A 20,693-nucleotide genomic window follows, 5' to 3' on the forward strand; every position below is an offset into this window, starting at 1 on the left:
CGAATTGCATGATTCACATACTTTCTTCTCATGATCTTTTCCAACACTTTTTTTCTGTTTGGCTCAACTTTCCATTACGCAGCACGAATTTCAACAAGCGGTGTTTTTATTTGATAGATATGTGCAAATAAATAATAATTATAGCAATTTTAGAGCGAGGAAACATATATTTCTATTTCAAATTAATTTTCAAAGTTCACTTTTCACATTCAAAACACGCATAAATGGTTGATTTTGACATTTCTTCCATGTTTTTTGTTCAGTTTTTCCATACCTCATTTTTGTTTGTTGGGCATTTCTTTGATTTTAGTGCTCAAATGCAAAAAGTCCTTTGCATATACCCGAACTCGCACCCACCCCAAATCTTATAGGGATCCAAGCAGAGGGGCTGCACGGGACAGTATGGCCCTCTTTAAATACCTAACTGTTAGTACGCCATACTATCAATTCAAAAACTCTTGTTTTAGGGTCAAAGAACGAAATATAAAAAAATATGGTTATTTCTGAATTTATTTTTTTATTACTTAAAGGTCTTTCCTCGCCTTAATATTTAAAACATGTTCTATTGAGATCCCTACCTAACTGTAAAAATCAGAAGGAAATTCATGTTGCGGTAATGGAAAGTCTCTTTTTTAGTTCTTCCAATTAGTCAGCAAAGGTTTTGACATATGAGAGTTAAGAAAACAATTGCAAAAAGTGGTCTTATGTGTTTCTAAAAATTTGTTATATTTAAAGATATTGGCAGCACTTCTCCATATTTCGAATTTCGAAATGTCACCAAATCTGCATCCCACTTGACAGTCGAATGTCAACAATTAAATTACAAAAAAAAACAAAAGTTTTGCAAATTGGCATAAGATTTATTTATTTTATATTTTCCATAGAATTTTAAAGTTATTTTTGCAACCAAAATGATAATTTTTGGAGTGTATATAGTAAGCAAATCTGGTGGTCTTATCTTCAATCTAGACAATAATGTGCCGCGTATTGAAAACGAAAGAACATTTAGCTATCCCTTAGATCTGGTCCTTGATTATGATCCTAAGAAAGTTTCAGTTGTTTTTAATCAAAAAGATGGAATAAATGGTAAACACAAATAATTTATTATGATGATTTGTTTTAGAAAATAATGTCTCCTTTTAGTTGGACATGTCTTAGTAGCAATCAATGGAGTAGCAGCGAATGGTGGGACTCTGGAAGATGGGCGTGATGTTAAGACAGTGATAGAAGCAAAAGAGAACTACCCACTAAATTTGAAATTCACTCGTCCCAAAATGACCACAAACGAGAAAATATTCCTAGCGAGTATGTTCTATCCTCTGTTCGCCATTGCCAGTCAGCTAAGTCCAGAGCTTAAGAGTTCTGGAATTGAGGTGCTAGAAGCCGATACATTTACGTTGCACTGCTTTCAAACTTTAACAGGTGTGCATTAAAATTCTACCAAAGTATTAAATTATTTTTAAATTGTTTTCTCTTCTCTTAGGAGTTAAATTCATTATGGTATCCGAGACAGGCCTAACTGGAATGGACACCCTACTTAGAAAAATCTACGAACTTTACTCAGATTTTGTTCTGAAAAATCCTTTCTATTCACTCGAAATGCCTATAAGATGTGAACTATTCGATCAAAAACTACAAAGTTTACTCGATACAGTGGAGAAGACAGGACTAAATAATTTAGATAAATAATAAGTTGTATTTGTAAAATAATTGGGTGCAATTTAGTTACTTTTGATGATTCCAAAAAACAAACACAAATTAAATATATACATGTTAAAGAATTACCAAGTTGATGTTTTTCTTCATATTTCAAATACTTTACTATCGTAAGGTTGTTTGGCTTTCATATCGGCTTTTAAGCGTATTTAAGTCAAGAAGGCCTGCAACGTTCATATTCGACGGACCAAATTTTTACATGACCAAAAATTACTGCAATGTCCCAAAGGCTGTACAAATTTGTAAAAAACATGAGGAATTCATCCTCTTCATCGGTTCCTACGGTCGTTGTCAATGACACTTCTTTTGTTAGCTCTTTAGAGAAAGCTAATCTCTTTGCTAGGTAGTTCGCCACCAATTCTACGCTGCCAGTGAGTGTTATGCTTATGACTCCGCCTGTACTTGACCGAGTTAGTGATTCTATGCGACCAATCTTTTTTCGCATGCGTGCTTTCGGTTTGCAAGAATCCCTTCTTCATTGGATTAGTAATTACCTTTCGGATCGTTCAATACAAGTAGTTTTGGATGGATTTAAGTCCGAAAACCGTAAAATAAATGCTGGTAAGCTCCAAGGCTCTGTTCTATCTCCAACACTCTTTCTCATTTTATAATGAATATCTAATCCAATACATTGTTTCGCTGACGATAGTACTCTTAGCTTTTTATATTCGTTTTCAGACTCACATCCCTCTTCTTCGGATGTGGAACTGCAACGACAAAATATGATAACCTCATTAATTTCCGACCTTAAAAGCGTTGTACAATGGGTATTAAAAAACAGCGTGGAATTTAATGCTTCGAAAACCCAATGCTGTCTTGTATCGTTAAAGCGAGATATACCCCCATTATCCATGGATGGCACTTGAATCAATGAGACTGAACACTAGGGTGGAGTGAAATTTTTTTTTGTTATTCTAGTTTCTTTTGAGCAATGTTCTATTTATTAGGTACCTATATTTTAATTCATAACAGAATTTGATGGGTCTTGGGATAATGTTCTTCATAAACAATGTTTCTGAAATGTTTCTTTCGTTATTATTATTAGTTTTATTTCTGTACTTCTGCAGTATTACAAAATTTAATTTGAAAGGAATCTTAGTTTCCTTGCACCGTTGCTTGAAATAAAATTTAAAGCCAAAAACATAGTTGCCCGGCAGTTGGTGTCATTTTAATAATTCAATTATTACAAAATAAAATTTGATTTACAAATACTTAAGTGTTCCTTTTAATTATTATCTACCAACATTATTGTTTTTAAAAAAAAAGTAAGTTGTTGAGATGTACGTCGTCGAATGGATAGGTACTCGCTCACAGAGAAAAGGTTGCCAAATATTTGGAACAGGAAAAAGTTATCGATGCTTCTGTTGCCAACTAACAAAGATGTTTGTCGCCACATTTTCTTCCTCGAAGAAGAAGAAATCTCCTTGATGATGAGAACATCACTCACATATTCGAAAATCATGCAAATCTACGTTATTCTTCAATCCCAACGGTCGGTAATCGAGAAAAGGACTGCACTTATTAAAACACCAAAAAACAGAAGGTCAGGTGCATTTGAGCTGCAGTTAAGCGATTTTAAGAACGATGGTAAAAAACTCTTTGGCATATCAGCTTGTAAGTGCATTGATTTGAATTGCTGTTCCTGTTCAAAAGAAAAAAAAGTTCCAGTAAAAGAGCGTTCCTTTCTTAAAGATCAAAGGACTCAAAGAAAAATGGCCATTGGCACAGTCGATGTTATTGAAACCAGTAAGCTTTAAAAATCCCTTGCAAGAAAGTTGACGAGTTCTTCAGCTTCAAGCTCTTCCGGCAAGCTGACGCAATTCATCACTGAAACAGACGATACCGAGATCTACTCTTCAGATGCCGAATCTGTTGTGATTTCAATGCCACTAGAAAAAAAAACACAGTTAGGCAATGACACTCTTTTCAAAACCAACCCAAAATGTCTCCCTAATGTTGTGAAGGTGGCAGACAGATTCAGAATGTCTGCCACCTTCACACAATATTAAACTTATTGGGTGCGACGGTGGAATTATTCGGCAAATTGAGATAAAAATTCAACGCCCTCTGCAATGGTCTATTTTTATGCTCCACGCAAATGAACTGCCTTTTAGACATCTATTTGAGAAGCTTTATGGAAAAACATTTGGACCAAAAGCTTACTCTGGTGATATTGGAAAAGATCTAAGGAACTGCCGAAATGTATGTTTTGCTCAGTATCATGCAGTTCAAATAACCTTATACCTGATCTCCTATTGTCTTGCCTGAGCTCGGATCAAAAATATTTGTATGAAATATGTAAAGCTATCAGCAACGGTGTCCGTGAAGGATGAATTTTTGATACAAATCCTGGAACGATGGTGCATTCAAGATGGGTTACGACAGCTAACCGAACTTATGTTTCAAAAGAATCTCCAGAAGAGCCATTGAAGCAAATAATCGAATATATTGGTAAAGTTTATTCTGTTATGTGGTTTGAGATAAAATCTCAGCGTTCCTTCGCATATGGCGCCAGTACTTTTTTAAGACAAGATAAGATATTTTGGGCACTGTGAAAACATTTTACTAGCTATGTTGTTTGATGATCGCCAAAATATTCGAGAGCTAGCTCTTCGCCGTGTACTTAAAGCAAGAGCAGCATCCAATTGCAATAATAATGAAGAAGTTGTCCGACAAATTCAGCTTCCAAACTTTCGTTTTGAAGCAGATGAATACTACGAGTTGGTAGATTGGTGGCAAATTGAAAGAAACCGTTTGACTGAACCGCCTTTACTAGTGGGTTTTATCTCTTCTTTTCTGATCCCAATTTATAAGTCTGGTTCGATAAATAATGTTGAAAACTACACAGGCATTTGTAAGCTTTCCATAGTTCCTAAATTGCTCTAAAGTTTAGTAAAGACAAAACTGGATTTTGTCGTAAAAGAACATATTGTAAGTGATGCCCAGTATGAGCCCAGTTTATATCGGGTATATCAACTGTCACTAACACTTAAATTTTAAATTATTTTTAAAAGTTAATTCCATTTATGATTGCTTTAGTCTCCAAATAGACCTCAATCATTTATCAAACTGGTGTCTGGTTAATTATCTTAAACTTAATGTCAAGAAATGCTTCGCTATCTCTGTTTCTAGGAAAGAGTTTGCGTATTCTCTTGAGCGTATCCCTCTTCAGAGAATTGCTACAGTAAATGATTTGGGAGTTGTAGCGTTTTTGTCTGTTCATACTTCAAACATTACAGGGGTCTCCTTTGATTCCAAGTTTACATTTTTGTTCTGCACATGAATGCTGCTGTGGCTAAACCCAACTCTATTATTGGTTTCATTAAAAGAAACTCAACTCACTTTTCGGATCCCCATACGCTTACATCTCTATATAACTCATTACTTAGATCATTACTTGAGTATGCTGATGTCATATGGAATCCTTTCCAACAAACATTTTCGGATAGAATTGAGAAAGTTCAGAATCGTTTCACAAAACATATGTTTTGTAAAATGTGCTGGAATTTGTATCCAGATTCTCAAGCTCGACGTAATCTTCTGCGTCTGAAATTTCTAGAATCTCGAAGAACTATTCATGATATAATATTTGTGCGAGATATTTTATGTTACCATATAAAGTGTCCTAACCTTCTATCGTTAATTTGTATTTATGCCCCATTTAGACCATTGAGAGAAATATATCTTCTTTTCAAACCTAAGCATAGCACAAATTTTGGAATGAATGAACCAGTTTCAAGGTCATTTAGGAAGTCCAACGAAGTAATTAGTCATATTGGCATAGCATGGCTAGAAACAAATTCAAAATTGATTTGTATTATCTATTTTTAAGAAATTAATCAGGAATTGTAAATTATTTATTTTTTGTATATACCTATGTATTTTCACGTTTTAAACAAATAAATAATTGTTGATCCTACATAGTTAAATATTAAGGTCTGTGTTCCAATGTGTTTCTATTTTTATGTCCACCAAAACCACAGTCTTACCTAAGAAACGGTTCATCCCCAAACAATCAACAAGCAAACCAAAAAAATAAAACCCACATTAGTTTGCATAAGATAGTCTAACACTTTTTTGATAACAGTTAAAACTACTTCTAATACATGTTGTTATTTAAATTTGGTTTTACTCTTAGCAACTGCCTTGGGTCTATTTGAATGTCCACATCCGAATATTTTAAATTTTCATACCCTTCCCATTTAACCCTAACTTTTAATAAAACTCACAGAAGCTCTTTTCTATTATTCTTTTCATTAATGGATCACAGGTTCAAAGGTATTGAATATTAAACGTTTAGTCAACCGGAGCGATGCTGACTTAGTTCATTGCCCATCGGAAGAAACTCCTCACGTTCCACTTCACCAACAAACACATAAATCTTCACAATTAGAAATAAAAAGTTGTCAGTTCCGCCGAGTGAGTTCACAAGTGAAAGTATAAAACAGTCCTATACTTAATTTTCCATCAAGACTTAAAAAGAAAACATCAATGAATCACAAATAACAAAACAATATTTTTTTAATAGGTATTTACTGAGAATAAATGCAAAAATAATTTGAACAATTTACCCAAATAATTATACTTGAAAAAAATGTTAAATATAATATAATTTATTTAAATAAATATTTTTCGACCAGTCTCGAGTGGTTTTTGTTTTAAAAACTAAAAAATAAAATTAAAAACAATAATAATAAGCGATTGCATTATACAGACACCATTTTTTAAATGAAGCTTTGGTTAAGAGAGTTTTCCATTACTGGCGTTTTTGTTTTCTTCCATTTTTTTAATTCACTTAATTTTCTTCAAAAATAAAAGAAGAAAATCATAAACAAAAGAAACATTAATTATTTTTTAAACGTACTTAATTTAGATTAAGATTATTAATGCATATTTTTGTATAGTATATTAATTCATGGGGAGTATTAATAATTGTGTTTAATGTGTGGGCATGAATTACGGGGGCGAGGCGGCAAGCAAGGGGAAGAGGAGAGACCGAATGTTTGCGATTGCACATCAAAATTGGGTATTCTACAGGTTCATGTAGATTGCTCAATTTATTTATTGACTAAACCTCTGGCTTTGGGAAAAGCTGAAGCTGGTTTTTTTATGCCTTTAGGTTGAAGTGGCTGCCTCTTGTTACTATCAACCTTGGACGATTTGATACTCCTGACTCCGTTGGTGGTGACCGATTGCGAGTTCTGGTTGATAATCTTCTCCATGCGATGTCGGATGCTGTTGGTGTTGTCTCCGATGTCAATGTCATCGCCTGTTTGCATAGCTTGAGCCAACACAGCCTGAAGGGATGCGGAAACTCGAGGACTTCGGTACTCCTGGGTTGTTCGACATGGCATGTCGAGTTCGTAATTGACTATGTTCTCGCTTTTGAAACGAATTGATGTGGGGACGTTCTTCTGAGCTTCTTGTAGGCCATATTCGGAAACGGGTCGACGTCGTTGGTGATGAGAGACTGGACGCTTCACGTTGCGATTATCATTTATACTCAACGTGGAGAACTTCCACTCTTCCTTGTCTTCGTCGTACTTAGCCTGGGTGTAAAGTCGATTCTTAACTTCGACCGGAACGAAGTTGTCGATGATGAGAAGCTGTCGCTTCAACTCTTTGACCAATTCATTTTGTGCCATTTCCAGCTCCCGCAAGTCCTGGTTGTGCTCGTATTTAGTGTCGTTAAGCTCCTGTTGCAATGCCAAATACTTGGCGTAGCACTTGGACAGTTTCCTCTTCTTCAGTTCGACCTCCTGCTCCAGGGAGGTAACAGTTTCGCGAATCTCCAAAGTGGTTTCTTCCTTTAACTCCAGCTGCTGTTGCATTTCGATCTCCCTCTTCTTGCGTTCAGCAATTTCTCGGAGTTTCTTTTCGAGTTCTTCCTGCCGTTCGCTATACGTGTCCAATAGATTCTTTCCTCCGCGAACCAACTGACTCTCGAGCTCGGCCAATCGGGCTGCCAATTGGGCAGTGGCCACACGCTCCCTTTCCAGCACCTCAATCGATTTTTTGTCGTCCTCCTCGGCAGGCGGCTCGATATCCTCCTCTTCTTCTTCCTCTTCCTCCTCTTCGGGCACTGCCACTTCCTGTGATTCCCGATTCTCCTGCTGCTTGACTTTCTTCTGCTTCTTCTTTGCCCGTCGTTCACGCTGCCGTGGGGCAATCGACCTCTTCAGACGCTCGATTTCCTCTTGGTACTCCTTCAGCTTGGCGTCCTGTGGATCCTCGTTCTTTATTGGCTGATTCTGGATAGTCTTTGCCCGAGAAGCATACCTCAAGGTTGTCAGAGTTTCGTTGCAGTTGTAGGCCGATGGACCAATGTTGGCAATCATGATGGTTTTGGAGTTGCCTCCCAACGAGTCCTGCAACAGACGGGTTAGCTTTGAATCTCTGTAGGGAACATGTGGCGAGTTCTCGGCCAAGGCAGAGATCACATTGCCCAGAGAGGAAAGAGCCAAGTTGATTTTGCTGGCTTCCTTAAGTCGCTCGGCACTAGCACCAGTCTTTGATTGCCTCTCACTTCCAGCTAAATCGATTAGATTCAACTTTCCTACCTTCACGGCGTTGGTCTCGGTGTGACACATCTCGATCTTGATCATGAAAATTGCATGCGATCGGGAACTGTGCTCGTTCATATTGGTGAAGCCGACTGTGCGGTTCTTGTTTCCCGATTGCATCACGTTCAACATGTCCTCGACGCTCTTACAGCTAACGGAATGTAAATTCGGAACGTAGACACCGAGGTTGCCTCTCTCCCTCACCTCCAAATGCTTGCTGTTGGGCCGCAGCAGATCCCTCAGCTCCTCCATGTAGATCTCCAGATAGGAGACATCCACAAGGAAGTTCATGTTTTCTGTGCGGTTGATGTGCGACCAAATCTGGTCGAATGTTCGCGGAATAATGCCCATCAGTTTATCGTGTCCTCGCACTCCTTCCATGGTGAATGTCTTTCCTGTGCCCGTCTGGCCGTAGGCAAAGATGCAGCCATTAAATCCCTCCAGCACACTCGACACCAAAGGCCATACGACTTCATTGTAGACGTTCGTCTGCGTGGACAAATGATCGTAGGCAGCGTCGTATGTGAAGACCTTCCTAGCCTCCTTGTTCTGGTCTTGGGGATTGGCTATCTCGACAACTCCTCGATTGGGATAGACGGTAATGACCTCACAGGAGCCTTCGGTCTTCTCCCTATTGCTCATGGGACGACATCGCACCACAACCTGGACACACTCATTCGTGACCTTTTCCTTTTTGCTTTTAGCACTCATCCTAGTGTTCGGCACTTAATGTGGTGACTTGTTTGTTGTGTACACAACTTCGTTTCCCAGCCGACGTCAGTGGGAGGATGAGGATTTGGATGGGGACGTCACACCGAAATCTAATAAATCGATAAATGGAAAATTCGTTTTATTATTCTTCAATTTGAGATAAAAATAAACGCTCTTACGTGTGCCAAATGTGAAGTGTATGAAGTCAGAATTTTGGAACTAAATTATCAATTATTTCTTTTTAGTTTTGTTTTTATTTATTGCTGAAAATAAACAATTAGTCACTGTGGGATGAGAGATGGGCGGATGAAAATACTTTACCCACTTGAAAGAGCAATCAGACCACGGCCAAAAAAGTATAAATTTCGAGCTTTAACGAGCGATATTATGTGATTTTACTTTGAATATCATATTTTTCTTATTGATGTGATGTTTTTTTAATAGATTTATAAATTTTTAAACAACAAAATTCAAAGTTAAAATCTTTTGAATGAAAATATTTGCCTTTATGTTCTTTTCTCTACAACTTTTTGAAGGCAATTAAAATTATAGTAGATGGCAGGTGACAGATGAAGTCTGATGTGCAAGTGCGAATGAATGCGTTCAGCAAATTATGGCTGAGATTTTGAAAGGTTCTATTTGATTTTTTTTTTAATATTATGTCAAAATTTGTTATACCAGTTATGAGTAGTTAAGTGAATTGGCTGTCAAAATCCATAGCAGAATAAAAGCAAATTTGTGAAACTTGTTTGAAATTTGATGTATGTTGACAGTTGTGGCTTTAAATGAATTTAGCCAGAAATGTGCCTTCACAATTTGGAAGGGATAATCTGGCGTTATAGCCTTTTCAAGCCAAACCCAAAACCGAGTTTTCAGCAAAAAGTTTTCGGAAACCCGAAAATCGATCACACCGAATATTTACACGTTTTCATTTGACATTTAAATTTGTTTTTTTTTTCACCAGCTGTCAAATTTTGTGTTGATGAAAAAATTTTGCTTCTTCTCAAATTATTTGTGAAAATAATCTGAATTCTAACCAACTCATATTGAGCTGCAGAACTTTTAATATACTTTTTAATGAACAAATGGATCTAAAAATGCAAGATATAAACTTTAGCCTTATGTAGGTACTTATCAAGTTAATTTTCAGGAAGACAAAGATCTATAGTAGCTCCAAAAGAACGAATGGGATCCCGTCATTGAGTGGTTTAACAAATGTTTCGATACGGACATACAAAAAACTGCCAGTATATCACCACCCACAGTCTCGGATGTGGCTAAAATGAAAATATCCAATGATGTTCTATATGGTATGTATTTTCTCAAGGTTAAATTTTTTGAAATTTCTTGGAGTGCAAACATTATCCTAAGGATTTGTCTTTACAGTCGACACCCTTTAGTTGATAATCCTTTTATGTGCTGTGATAGAGCAGCGTCTCGGAGAAGAGTTGCAACTGAAGTTCTAGGGTCGGGTGGAATGGGCTCCGACATGAACTAACAAGAACTACAAGCTCGCTTGGCTGCTGCTATCCTCTTTGTTCACTTTAATTGGTCGGAACAACTTACTAAGGAGAAGCTAATTGTCTACAAAATATATTATATAAACTGTTACAATAAAAAATAATTTTCTTCTTCTTTCACAACAAATTTAATACTGAGCTTCTTTTGGCCAAATGTGCCTTCAGAATCACCATATATTGTGACCATCCGAGCAACTTATAGGCGGGGTTGAGAAGATTCTGAACGATTTCGTGTAAGTTCTTATGGCCGGAGCAGAAAAAGTCAATTCCTAGTTACAGATTCGTACCAAGATCACATTCATCCAGAGCAATCACTGAAGCTGTTATGATGGGCTGCAATTTCTCCATGACTATCTCTTCGGTTTCTTCCTTTGAGTTCTCGCCTGGCTTGTCCAAAGCACTGAGGATCTTCTTGATTTTGGAATAGCGAACAACGATTCCCACATTGTGGAATGTTTTGGCACACATTTTTCTAGCCCGCTGTGACTTAGCCTCCACCAGAGATTTTATTTCACGCTTATTCTCCTCCATAAATGAACTTATCGCCTTTCTTATATCTCCCCAACCCTTGTGATTGAACGGAGTGAACACAGCCTTTCGCCAGGTAGTAAGAGAAAGCGTCGAACATATTTATGGCAACGAGTTTGAAGACGCATCCCTTGGAGAAGTCATTACAAACTATGAGCAAGTCTTCCTCGTCGTCAGCCAGTAGCTATAGTGAATTTCGGTTCCTCGCTTAACAAAGAGTTTTTGAAACTCTGGTGGATCATGAAAGAACCGCCAGTACCGCAAATAGTCACCGGGCTTTTATTCTCGTCGTTTTTTTTTGTTGCCAAGCAGCTACTCCAAAGTTTCCTTTTTTTTCCCTTAAATATTTTGTAAGTAAAAAACAAAAAGAAATTATTATTTTTAAGGAAATTGTAAAAATAATAATATTTATTACCCCGACCAAATTTATTTCAAAATGAAATATTTGTTTTGACAGCAGCCATCAGCTGTTTTGTTTACATCAATTTGAGCAATGAATGTTTCGAAAGGTTTGTTTCTTTTGTTCAACTTTGAATTGCTACTAGTTTTCGAGAGGTTTTATATAAAACTTGTGGCTTACGAAAACTTGTGGTTGACCAAAAATGTATGGGAAAACTTGAGTTTTCGATGTTGGTTTTCGCGAAAACCGGGTTTTGGACTTGGTATGAAAAGCCATGATGTGTCATCAAACCTTATCGAAAAGAGATATCAACACAATTTCACATTCTCATTTTCGCTTCGCGGATGATTGGAATAAATTTCAGCTGAGAGGCCCAATTTTTTTCGTCTCGGGCATCGACAAACTAGACATAGGCTGCTAGTTGATAAAAATTCTTGTACTAAACCTTAAAAGTTATTTCCTTCTTGTAGGTTTGGTGGAAAAAATTATAATTAAATTTCAAACGTCATCTTTTTTTCTTTGCTTCAAAAAGCTTGTTTTTTTCAAAGAAACTAAGAACATCTTATATTATAAAGTTTGACAAAATAAACGAAATACAAAAATCAAGTTCAAAAGTTTTTCCATATTTCCGCTGAATGTACAGAAAGGTTTAAAGCGTTAAGTAACAGATGACAACAATGCGAAGTTGGGTACTAGCAGCCCATATTTAATGGATCAATGCCCATTGACTATAGCATACATATTCGAAGATTTGTCTCACTGATGTTAAAACAAAATTTGCAACTAGTTGCATTATTGCAAACTTAAAAATAATAAAGAAATGCAAAGGTTTCATAGCACTTGTTAAATAATGGCATCACTGATGCAGACAAACATGCTATAATAAAAATAAACATGTTTCCCTTCACTATAATCTTAATTTCTGCGTTTTTTTAATTCTTTATAATTTTTAATGCAGAATTGTATTTCTTCTACATTTCTCAATTTGATAAGCATTAATCCCCTTTTTAGCAGGAATCAAGTGCATATAGATGTACATAAATGAATTATGTGTTTTCACATATCGCATATAGTCTTCTAGCTAGTTATATTATATCTTACGCTTGTACTTTTTGCAAACAAATGCTGAATACGTCCATCAGATATGAGTTCTAAAATAGAATACTGGCATCACTTATTTTGACATTTCAAACGTATTTGTAGAATTGAAGCAAAGCGGTGTCTATCAAAAATTCCGCCACCAATATTAAATTATTATTTATCTTTAAAATAAAAATAATTTAAAGAAATTCAGTTAAAAAATATATTTTGAACTCAATCATAAAGTTACACATCTTCAATTAATTATTATTTCTGTATAACAGTATGCTTAAGTTCTCACTAAGACCAACTTTCTGAAAGCACCGCTCCATCGCTGCAGTGGCAAAACGAAAACACCATAATATCGTCATATCTCCTGTTCTTTGAACTCTTCGTTCTCCAGAGCAACTATGGATCAAATGTTAAGTCCCGGGTTTTCGATACCCAGTATCGGAACACCCCTCCATCAACCCGAAGCAGACCAACAAATCGTTCCGAATCCCGTTTATCATCCCATTGGTCAAATGGGAAGCTCTCCAATGGGCGGCAATGGCCAGAATAATATGAACAACTATGGCAACGAACTCAGTTCGATGGGAATGCCCTCTCTGATGTCAGCACCACAGAAACAAATGCAGTCATATCAACCGAGCTATTCCACGCCACAAAGCTTGATGCAACCACAAACTCCGGTAAGCCTCTAACTTTAACTCTTGAATTAGTTTGTTTAATAAAGAATATGATTTCAGCAAAGCCTTATGTCACCCATGGTCCCCATGAGTGAACGTGTCGAAAATATAAGTAATATTCATCAGACAATGGGTCCGGCGACTCCAATGACCCCAATGACTCCCGGTTCTGCTGATCCCGGCATAGTTCCACAATTACAGTAAGTCTAAAAACCAGCCAACAAAACGACACTTAAAACACTTTCCCTCTTCATCTTCAGGAACATAGTCTCCACCGTCAATCTAAACTGCAAATTGGATTTGAAAAAGATCGCCCTGCACGCCCGTAACGCCGAGTACAATCCGAAACGTTTTGCCGCCGTCATTATGCGGATACGTGAGCCCCGCACAACGGCGCTTATATTCTCATCGGGAAAAATGGTGTGCACGGGGGCTAAAAGCGAAGACGACTCTAGGTTAGCTGCGCGAAAATACGCGCGTATCATTCAAAAATTAGGTTTTACGGTAAACCACAAAAAATCATCACCAAATTTGAACTTGAATTATCCTTTTTATCTTTTTGTTCTTAGGCAAAATTCTTAGATTTTAAAATACAAAACATGGTGGGAAGTTGCGATGTAAAGTTCCCAATTCGACTCGAGGGCTTGGTCCTTACTCACGGCACTTTTAGCTCCTATGAACCAGAATTATTCCCTGGACTCATTTATCGTATGGTGAAGCCGAGAATTGTGTTACTCATCTTTGTGTCGGGCAAAGTGGTGTTAACGGGAGCCAAAGTACGACAGGAGATTTATGAAGCCTTCGAGAAGATCTTTCCGATTCTAAAGAGTTTTAAGAAACAATCGTAGCGCGGAAACGAAAACGGATGCGGCTTAGTTTTAGCTTTTAGTATTTTTACTTTATAAAATATATTTATGTTTCATTGAATGTAACGAAATAAATAAAAATTATGCGAAACACGAGAAAGAGTCAATGTTTCTGCCTCTGGCCTACGAGAAAGTGTCATGGAGTCCATAAGAACCCGAGTAACTTCTGTTTTATGAAGGAAGACAAATAATTCGATTTATTTTATTATATTTTCAATTTTTATTAATTTTTGTTTCTACAATAAAAAAATGAATACAATTTTTATTTTCTTGTTGTTGCTTTTTTAAAGACATTGAGCCATGAGACCGCCAAGATTCTCGAAATCGATTTTTTCGGTAATGTTTTTCGTCTTGATTTTCTGCTCTTGTTCGGCGATTAAAATAAGACTTCCCTGGTGCTTCCAGCCGTTCTTCTTCATCCATTGTTCCAAAGTGTTTTCTGAAAGAAGGAATCATTATTAGAAAATAAGATTTTTTAAGTCCTCTCAAATCAAACTCACCATCAATATCTCCAAGAAGTTTCTTGAGGAGATCCTTGGCGATTGTCTGGAAGGTGATTCCGATGACATGACACACGAACTTCCTGATGGAATCATAGAAGCCAGTAATGTGTTTGAACAGTTCGCGATTCTTATCGACTCGTTGCCAGAAAAGAATAAAATCAGCCCTCTCCAAAATGTCAGCAAGATGAATGATGGTTTGGACAACATCATCCTTAACTTGCTGAGGCAACAGCAAACACTTGGCCATAACAAAATCGGTGTGTGGAAGATTTGTGAGCGATTTCAGAAGAATCGTTCGGGTAATGTCAATGTTAAGCATATGTTGATTAAATTGGTACAGCTTGAGAACGGCTAAGTTGGCCTCCAAATCGTAGGTGTTGTTCTTTGCCTGCTCTTCAATGTAGGTTTCCAATGTCTTCAAATGATCAGGGTTGTATCTTTTTTGTGTGAGTAGAGTACAGGCGCGGCCGCGGACAGAGAAACAAGACGCATTTTTAGGTTAGAATTTGGATTTTTGTGAAATTAATGGGATTTTTACCTTTCAATGCAGCTAAGCATTTCGGGAATTGTTTGGCTTGTGCCATTTTCCATTGTAACCATAAGAGTCATATTGAAAATTTAATTTTAATTGTAGAAATTGGCAAAAATCTGGGACCGTTCGTACTGATGCAAACACAATTTAGGGAGTTTGACGTTTGAAAAGAGGGGAGACAAGCAAATTATGTATGTCGGTATGGTAGTTTGCAATGACAATTGAAATTGTAGTAGTTCTCTCAGATGTAGTAGATTGGTGTTGACAAGAAAGCGGATGTAGAGTAGAAGCCATTCTGATGAATTTGTGGTAGTTGTGGTAGTTGCATTTGAAATTGTTTGTTAAGATTGCTGTTTTATTTCATTTGTTATAAATACATTATTTTTTAGATTTAATAAACAAGTTCAAGTCTTAGATTTGTTGTTTTAGTTTGAATGTACCTAATGTCCTTTTAGTTGCAAGAACTGTCGAGGTCATATTAAAAATTAATTTCTCAGAGCTTAGGATTTAAAATCACACTATTCCAGCTGCCAAAACAATGCCTTCCAATTAAGGCAACTTTATTGGAAAGTTGTCTGGAAAATTAGTCAAGAAAAATCCACCTAACTATCAACTCAAGTCAACTTATGTCAAAATGACATTCCTAATTAAACAAATTCATTTCTAATTTTAGATATCTAGTAAATAAAAGCAACTTTTAGCTTTTCACAAAAAGCAGACACACATTTAGATTTTGAGGTCTAACATTATTGTAAAATAAATGTTTAATAAATCCGTATGTTGAAATAACGATTGGAGAATTTGGATTTCTTTTATTTAATCTCATTTTTAACCAAATGTCAAAATTTGACCGAATTTTGACACTATTGTGGTAAATAAAATGTGTTAAAGGTGATTAAGATTTGACGCTTCTTTAGGTAGAGAGTGCAGTATTTGTTTTTTTTTTGTTAATAATCGATAGAACGTAAACAACAAATGAAAAAATTGAAAATTTAGAATGAAACAACAACAACTTGTGTATGCTACCACCAAGTTCATAGGCTGGAGTTATAGCTATTTCACGGGGAGCAACCCGATCATCAGACTCCTTTCGCCTCATCTCCCTCCTCATACGAACTTGGTGGTAGCACACACAAGTTGTTGTTGTTTCATTCTAAATTTTCAATTGTAAATTCGGCAAGCAGCTGCCTTAAACTGCGATTATAAAATTTCATACAAAAATCTCCTTAGAAATGAAACATTTTTCTTAAAAAAGCATTATGTATTCCTCAAATGCTTGTTAATTTTGCAATTTATTATATTTAATTACAGCTGTGCAAACTTTCTTTCAAGAAAGAAATTAATGAACTTAAACTAAGAACAATTTATTTCACGTTTTGACGCAACAGAGCAAAAAGCTTAATCTTATTCGAAATTTAACCAAACGTCAAAATTAAATCGGTAGAAAACTTAACTTAACGTCCGAACGCAATTCGCACATTGCCTACATTTTGGCACTTTAGTGTGGTGAATAAATAAATAAATGTCTAAAAGTGGTTCAATTTTGACATTGGGCAGGTTCAGGCAATGGACTTCATTTGAAGTCTTTTTCTTTTTTTTCTTTGAACGTACATTTTGACCAGGGCAACTAAAGTTAGTTTTTTAAGTGTCATACATTTGAAACCCGGAACTCTTCTTCACAAACCTTAACCTTCTGTTGAATGTGCAAAAACTACCAAAAATATTATTGTGTAAGCACGCTTTCAAGTCCATCACGACTTGTATTTTGTTTTTTAAAGTAATATTACTTATTCGTTCTCAGATTTGGCGTTGTGCAGAAAATAAATAAAATACAGCTGTCATTTTGACATAAGTATACTTTGTTGGAAAATTAGGGAGATTTGTCTTGACTAATTTTCCAGTCAACATTCCAATAAAGTTGCCTTATCAGATACTACAAACTAGCCTTAACTTCAAGTCCCTTATGTCGCTTGAACCTTCCCATAATCATCAAGGTAGAGAGAATATTGGGCAGGTTCAGACAACATATGTGACTGCATTTGCAGTCAACTTTATTCTTTGAACGTACATTTTGAGCAAGGCAACTAGTAAGTTTTTCAAGTCTCATGGTTTTCAAATTCAGAACTTTACGAACCTCTTCTTTATGTTCATAGTACAAAAACTACCCAAAACATTATTGTCTGCAAAACACTCCTCAGGCAAGCTCCATCACGATTTGTATTTTATATTAAAATATTCACTATTTCCTTTCCAAATTGGCAAGAAACACTTTTATAGAAAGCATAAAATGAAGTGTTGCAGAAAATAAATAAATCATAGAGTAATAAAGTTCAGCTTACAGTTGAATTAAAAAAACATGATCAACTGTCATTTTGATAGAAGAAGAGTTGGCTTAATAGTAAGGGAGATTTTTATTGACTTACTTTCCAGTCAACTTTCCATTAAAGTTGCCTTACTTAGAAGGACATTTTCTGACAGTTGGCCAATCACACACAGAAACTTGCCTTGCTTTAAAGTGCCTTTGTCGTATAAACCTGTCCATTGTTCTATGTTATGACTTTTCCTTAAAATTGATATGACGTTATCAGAAAATAAAGAATAGTCAAAAGTATTCTACTTTCTCAATTTCTGTCCATTTTGAAAATTTTGGTTTTACTTACTTTGCTATTTTTGACAGCTGTGAAAAATAGTGTCCACATACAAGTAGTGAATAAACATATTTTCAAAGATTTGTGAACTTTGTTTCAAAATATGGATTTAACAAAATAAAACTTAGAAAATTAAACATTAAAAATAAACATTCAATTATTTTACCTACTCATCTTTTTCTGACATTTTCCTGCAGAGCGGCAACAGAAATGCTATGATGACTGCAGGTTTGATCGCATTTCAGCTGTCAGACTGTTTTTTTGAACAGAGTTACCGACTGCAGTAATGCAGTGTATTTTCATTTATGAACGCAAATCTTGCAGTACTGTTACACTTTCCAAGCGTATTTTTTACTTTAAAACTTTCAAGTTGTATTTTGAAATTAATTGACCTGAACATAGAAAATTTACTTTTGAAGGGTAATTTTTGCATTTTTATAAAAATAGTGTTTTAAAAATATCCCTTATTACGAAATTCACACACCAAAAACCTTACCGCCTCAAACCAAACGTCAAAAATTCATCGTGGTTGAAAATTTAACCAACATTTTAATCAAACTCACATTAAAAGTGTTGTAGATTTCCACTTTTTAAAAATCTATGTATAAAATGATTGGAGTTTCTTGAAAGTCTAATACCAAGTTGGAGATTATGAACAGTGAAACAGACATAAAGATTGCGGCGTGGTACCTCTCTGAGAACTATACCGCCTTCTTTTTTCTCTATGATGGAAATATATGTTATTAACGCGGCAATACCGCTTAATCCTCACTGAATTCTCGGCTTAACCTTTTTCAATCAGGCTTATTATTTTTAAAAACAAAACAAAATATATCAACTTTGTTTGTGTCATAAAACCGTCCATCGTCAATGTCTCTTTCGCGGTAATCACCACCATAATCATCATGACCTGGCCACCCATGCACCAATGATAGAGATATAAAAATATTGCGCCTAAAGTAGCCTTAATGTGCCTTTATACAAATCCTCAATCCTCAAATGGATAAAGAAAAAGACTTTGACAACCATTTTCATTAAAAAACATGCGGATTTCCCCTTCTCTCGCTTTGGTCCTTTTTTTATGTTATTTTACTTTTTTCGGTACAGAAGCCAAGCAGGTATTTTATCCAGATCCGCTGAAAGGTTAACAAACAAAAATACAAAAAATAAAGAATAAACAATGTCTGACAATATCCATGTGCGCCCATCATCATGATGATAAAGGAACTCGCTGCGTGTTCCAAAAAGGACGACAAATTACATAATTACCCCCGGAGGACATATTGTATATGTGTATACTTACCTACCCATATTTAGTGAGTACACAAGGGACAAACCGCACCATAACTATACCTACTCCCTCTGTCTCTCTTTCCGTCTCCTGTTTCCTCCTGAATCCTGCCCCCTTATATTCCAAACACCATAACAAAACAGCTTTAAACTCATTTGTATGCGATTTTGTATCCTTGTTGACGGTCTATGTGGTTTGACGTTGTGTATCCTGATGATGAATCCTGATGTAATGTTAAATCCTGAAGTGAAGAAGACCGACGCGAAGGACGCACGATGATAATAATGTTGTTTCTGTTGCTGATACTGATGCTGCTTTGCTACTATTATTCATGATGATGATTATGATGATGGATATTAAAATATTTCTGAATATCTTTCGGAATCTCTCCCGGACACTTACAATTGTTGTTTTTGTCATCGTATCGTGTCGTCGCTTTGGAGATATCATCCTGAACCTGGATGATGATGATTCTGTTTCTGATTCCACCCCCATTTTCGTATTGGTTTGGCTGATGTGGTCCTGTGTGCTATATGAAGATGAGATGATTCTGAATGATGTCCTCTCTCTGATGTTTACGGCTTAATGGAGAGCTAATGGGGGTGCGAAAAATCAGGACTTTACGAAGCAACCATACATATTATACACATTTTGGATTCCATTTCGGATTAAGTATTATATTCAAAAACTAGCTGCGAGAAAATTCAAAAGCTGTGTATATCCTTCTTTCGAATGAGTATCTATAGAGTAAACGATGATGTTTGAGTCGCAGAGCGCAGTGCCATGCCAGGTCCTAAAAGGAGCTTAAGCTTATGCCATCGGGGGTATTAGCCTAAATGGGTGTCGCGACGACACTCTTCGTCTGCATGAACATAGTCATATGTCCCTTATATATGTTCTTAAGCCATATGGAGAGTGTGAAGTATTAAGGATATTTTGCAAGTAAGAAAAAAAAATAACATACTCTCATAGAATGTTTTCATTTTGATATCCTCCTGAATATACGAGTAAGTGGGGTGAAGATGAAGAAGAAGAAGAAGAAGAAGAAACTGGGCTTTAAGGTATGTTATGATGATATTATTATGGAGAGTGATATAGATGCAAGTGCAAAGATGTTTTCTCAAATAACACACGTGTAGGTATTTCAAAGTGAAATTTCTAATCGAAGGAAATCTTAACCTAAAGGCTTTTCCATATATTTCAATCGAGAGATGGATATCCTTTTTACTGACTGATGACAGCAAAAGGGATAGTGCGTTCTGTTCATCGATATCATTTTATTAAAAAGTGTATGCATAGGTACAAAATATACTTTTAAGATAAAGGGTGGTAAATTTAATATATACACTTGGAAACTTGAAAGTCTTAATAGCCCTGAAGATGGAGATTAAAGAAAAAAAAAAAGAATGAGGCTAAAGTATTCGAATATTAACATGATTAAATTTAAAGAATGATAATTTGTATTAATATGAATCAAATGCAGGTAGTTTTTTTTTCAAAAAATACCACATTATTTAATGTACACTTTATATTACTTTTCTAAAGTATTTGCATGATAATTTTTAAAAAAATATGAAATTGATATTAATATGACAACTTACAACCATTTCAGGTAAATATCGATGAAAACACTTACTTTTTTTTAA

General features: G+C 35.8%; 4 protein-coding genes across 5 annotated transcripts; 2 read left to right on the forward strand and 2 right to left on the reverse strand.

Annotated features, from left to right (window-relative positions):
* Positions 1-810: 810 nt before the first annotated feature.
* LOC129950259 (trafficking protein particle complex subunit 4) lies at positions 811-1,784 on the forward strand. The gene is made up of 3 exons (XM_056062137.1): positions 811-1,086; positions 1,144-1,422; positions 1,484-1,784. Exons 1-3 carry the CDS (start codon positions 912-914, stop codon positions 1,687-1,689), a joined length of 660 nt encoding a protein of 219 aa, XP_055918112.1. The 5' UTR covers positions 811-911; the 3' UTR covers positions 1,690-1,784.
* A 4,529-nt stretch (positions 1,785-6,313) lies between these two features.
* Positions 6,314-9,528, reverse strand: LOC129949823 (kinesin-like protein Klp68D). Of its 2 annotated transcripts, none has more exons than XM_056061481.1 (3): positions 9,316-9,528; positions 9,170-9,253; positions 6,314-9,100 (listed from the first exon to the last, which is right to left on the reverse strand). In XM_056061481.1, the coding sequence occupies exon 3, from the start codon at positions 8,988-8,990 to the stop codon at positions 6,774-6,776; it is 2,217 nt and encodes a 738-aa protein (XP_055917456.1). In that variant the 5' UTR covers positions 8,991-9,100; positions 9,170-9,253; positions 9,316-9,528; the 3' UTR covers positions 6,314-6,773. The 2 variants fall into 2 exon arrangements, with proteins under 2 accessions (XP_055917456.1, XP_055917455.1); XM_056061480.1 differs by having other exon boundaries at positions 9,312-9,528.
* A 3,112-nt stretch (positions 9,529-12,640) lies between these two features.
* Positions 12,641-14,196, forward strand: LOC129951485 (TATA-box-binding protein). The gene is made up of 4 exons (XM_056063653.1): positions 12,641-13,210; positions 13,268-13,407; positions 13,468-13,711; positions 13,777-14,196. The coding sequence occupies exons 1-4, from the start codon at positions 12,929-12,931 to the stop codon at positions 14,053-14,055; spliced, it is 945 nt and encodes a 314-aa protein (XP_055919628.1). The 5' UTR covers positions 12,641-12,928; the 3' UTR covers positions 14,056-14,196.
* A 68-nt stretch (positions 14,197-14,264) lies between these two features.
* LOC129951486 (eukaryotic translation initiation factor 3 subunit K) lies at positions 14,265-15,283 on the reverse strand. Its single transcript, XM_056063654.1, has 3 exons — positions 15,115-15,283; positions 14,574-15,013; positions 14,265-14,512 (listed from the first exon to the last, which is right to left on the reverse strand). The coding sequence occupies exons 1-3, from the start codon at positions 15,183-15,185 to the stop codon at positions 14,358-14,360; spliced, it is 666 nt and encodes a 221-aa protein (XP_055919629.1). The 5' UTR covers positions 15,186-15,283; the 3' UTR covers positions 14,265-14,357.
* Between the last annotated feature and the right edge of the window lie 5,410 nt (positions 15,284-20,693).

Source organism: Eupeodes corollae, chromosome 3 (assembly GCF_945859685.1).
Source record: "Eupeodes corollae chromosome 3, idEupCoro1.1, whole genome shotgun sequence".
In the NCBI taxonomy this organism is placed as follows: domain Eukaryota; kingdom Metazoa; phylum Arthropoda; class Insecta; order Diptera; family Syrphidae; genus Eupeodes; species Eupeodes corollae.

Coding starts and splice junctions, on each gene's coding strand:
- LOC129950259 (XM_056062137.1), top strand. CDS start 912: ATGATAATTTTTGGAGTGTATATAGTAAGCAAATCTGGTGGTCTTATC. Junction 1,087..1,143: donor TCAAAAAGATGGAATAAATG/GTAAACACAAAT, acceptor GTCTCCTTTTAG/TTGGACATGTCTTAGTAGCA. Junction 1,423..1,483: donor CTGCTTTCAAACTTTAACAG/GTGTGCATTAAA, acceptor CTCTTCTCTTAG/GAGTTAAATTCATTATGGTA.
- LOC129949823 (XM_056061481.1), bottom strand. CDS start 8,990: ATGAGTGCTAAAAGCAAAAAGGAAAAGGTCACGAATGAGTGTGTCCAG.
- LOC129951485 (XM_056063653.1), top strand. CDS start 12,929: ATGGATCAAATGTTAAGTCCCGGGTTTTCGATACCCAGTATCGGAACA. Junction 13,408..13,467: donor GGCATAGTTCCACAATTACA/GTAAGTCTAAAA, acceptor CTTCATCTTCAG/GAACATAGTCTCCACCGTCA. Junction 13,712..13,776: donor TTCAAAAATTAGGTTTTACG/GTAAACCACAAA, acceptor TTTTGTTCTTAG/GCAAAATTCTTAGATTTTAA.
- LOC129951486 (XM_056063654.1), bottom strand. CDS start 15,185: ATGACTCTTATGGTTACAATGGAAAATGGCACAAGCCAAACAATTCCC. Junction 15,014..15,114: donor ATGCTTAGCTGCATTGAAAG/GTAAAAATCCCA, acceptor CACACAAAAAAG/ATACAACCCTGATCATTTGA. Junction 14,513..14,573: donor ACTTCTTGGAGATATTGATG/GTGAGTTTGATT, acceptor TCCTTCTTTCAG/AAAACACTTTGGAACAATGG.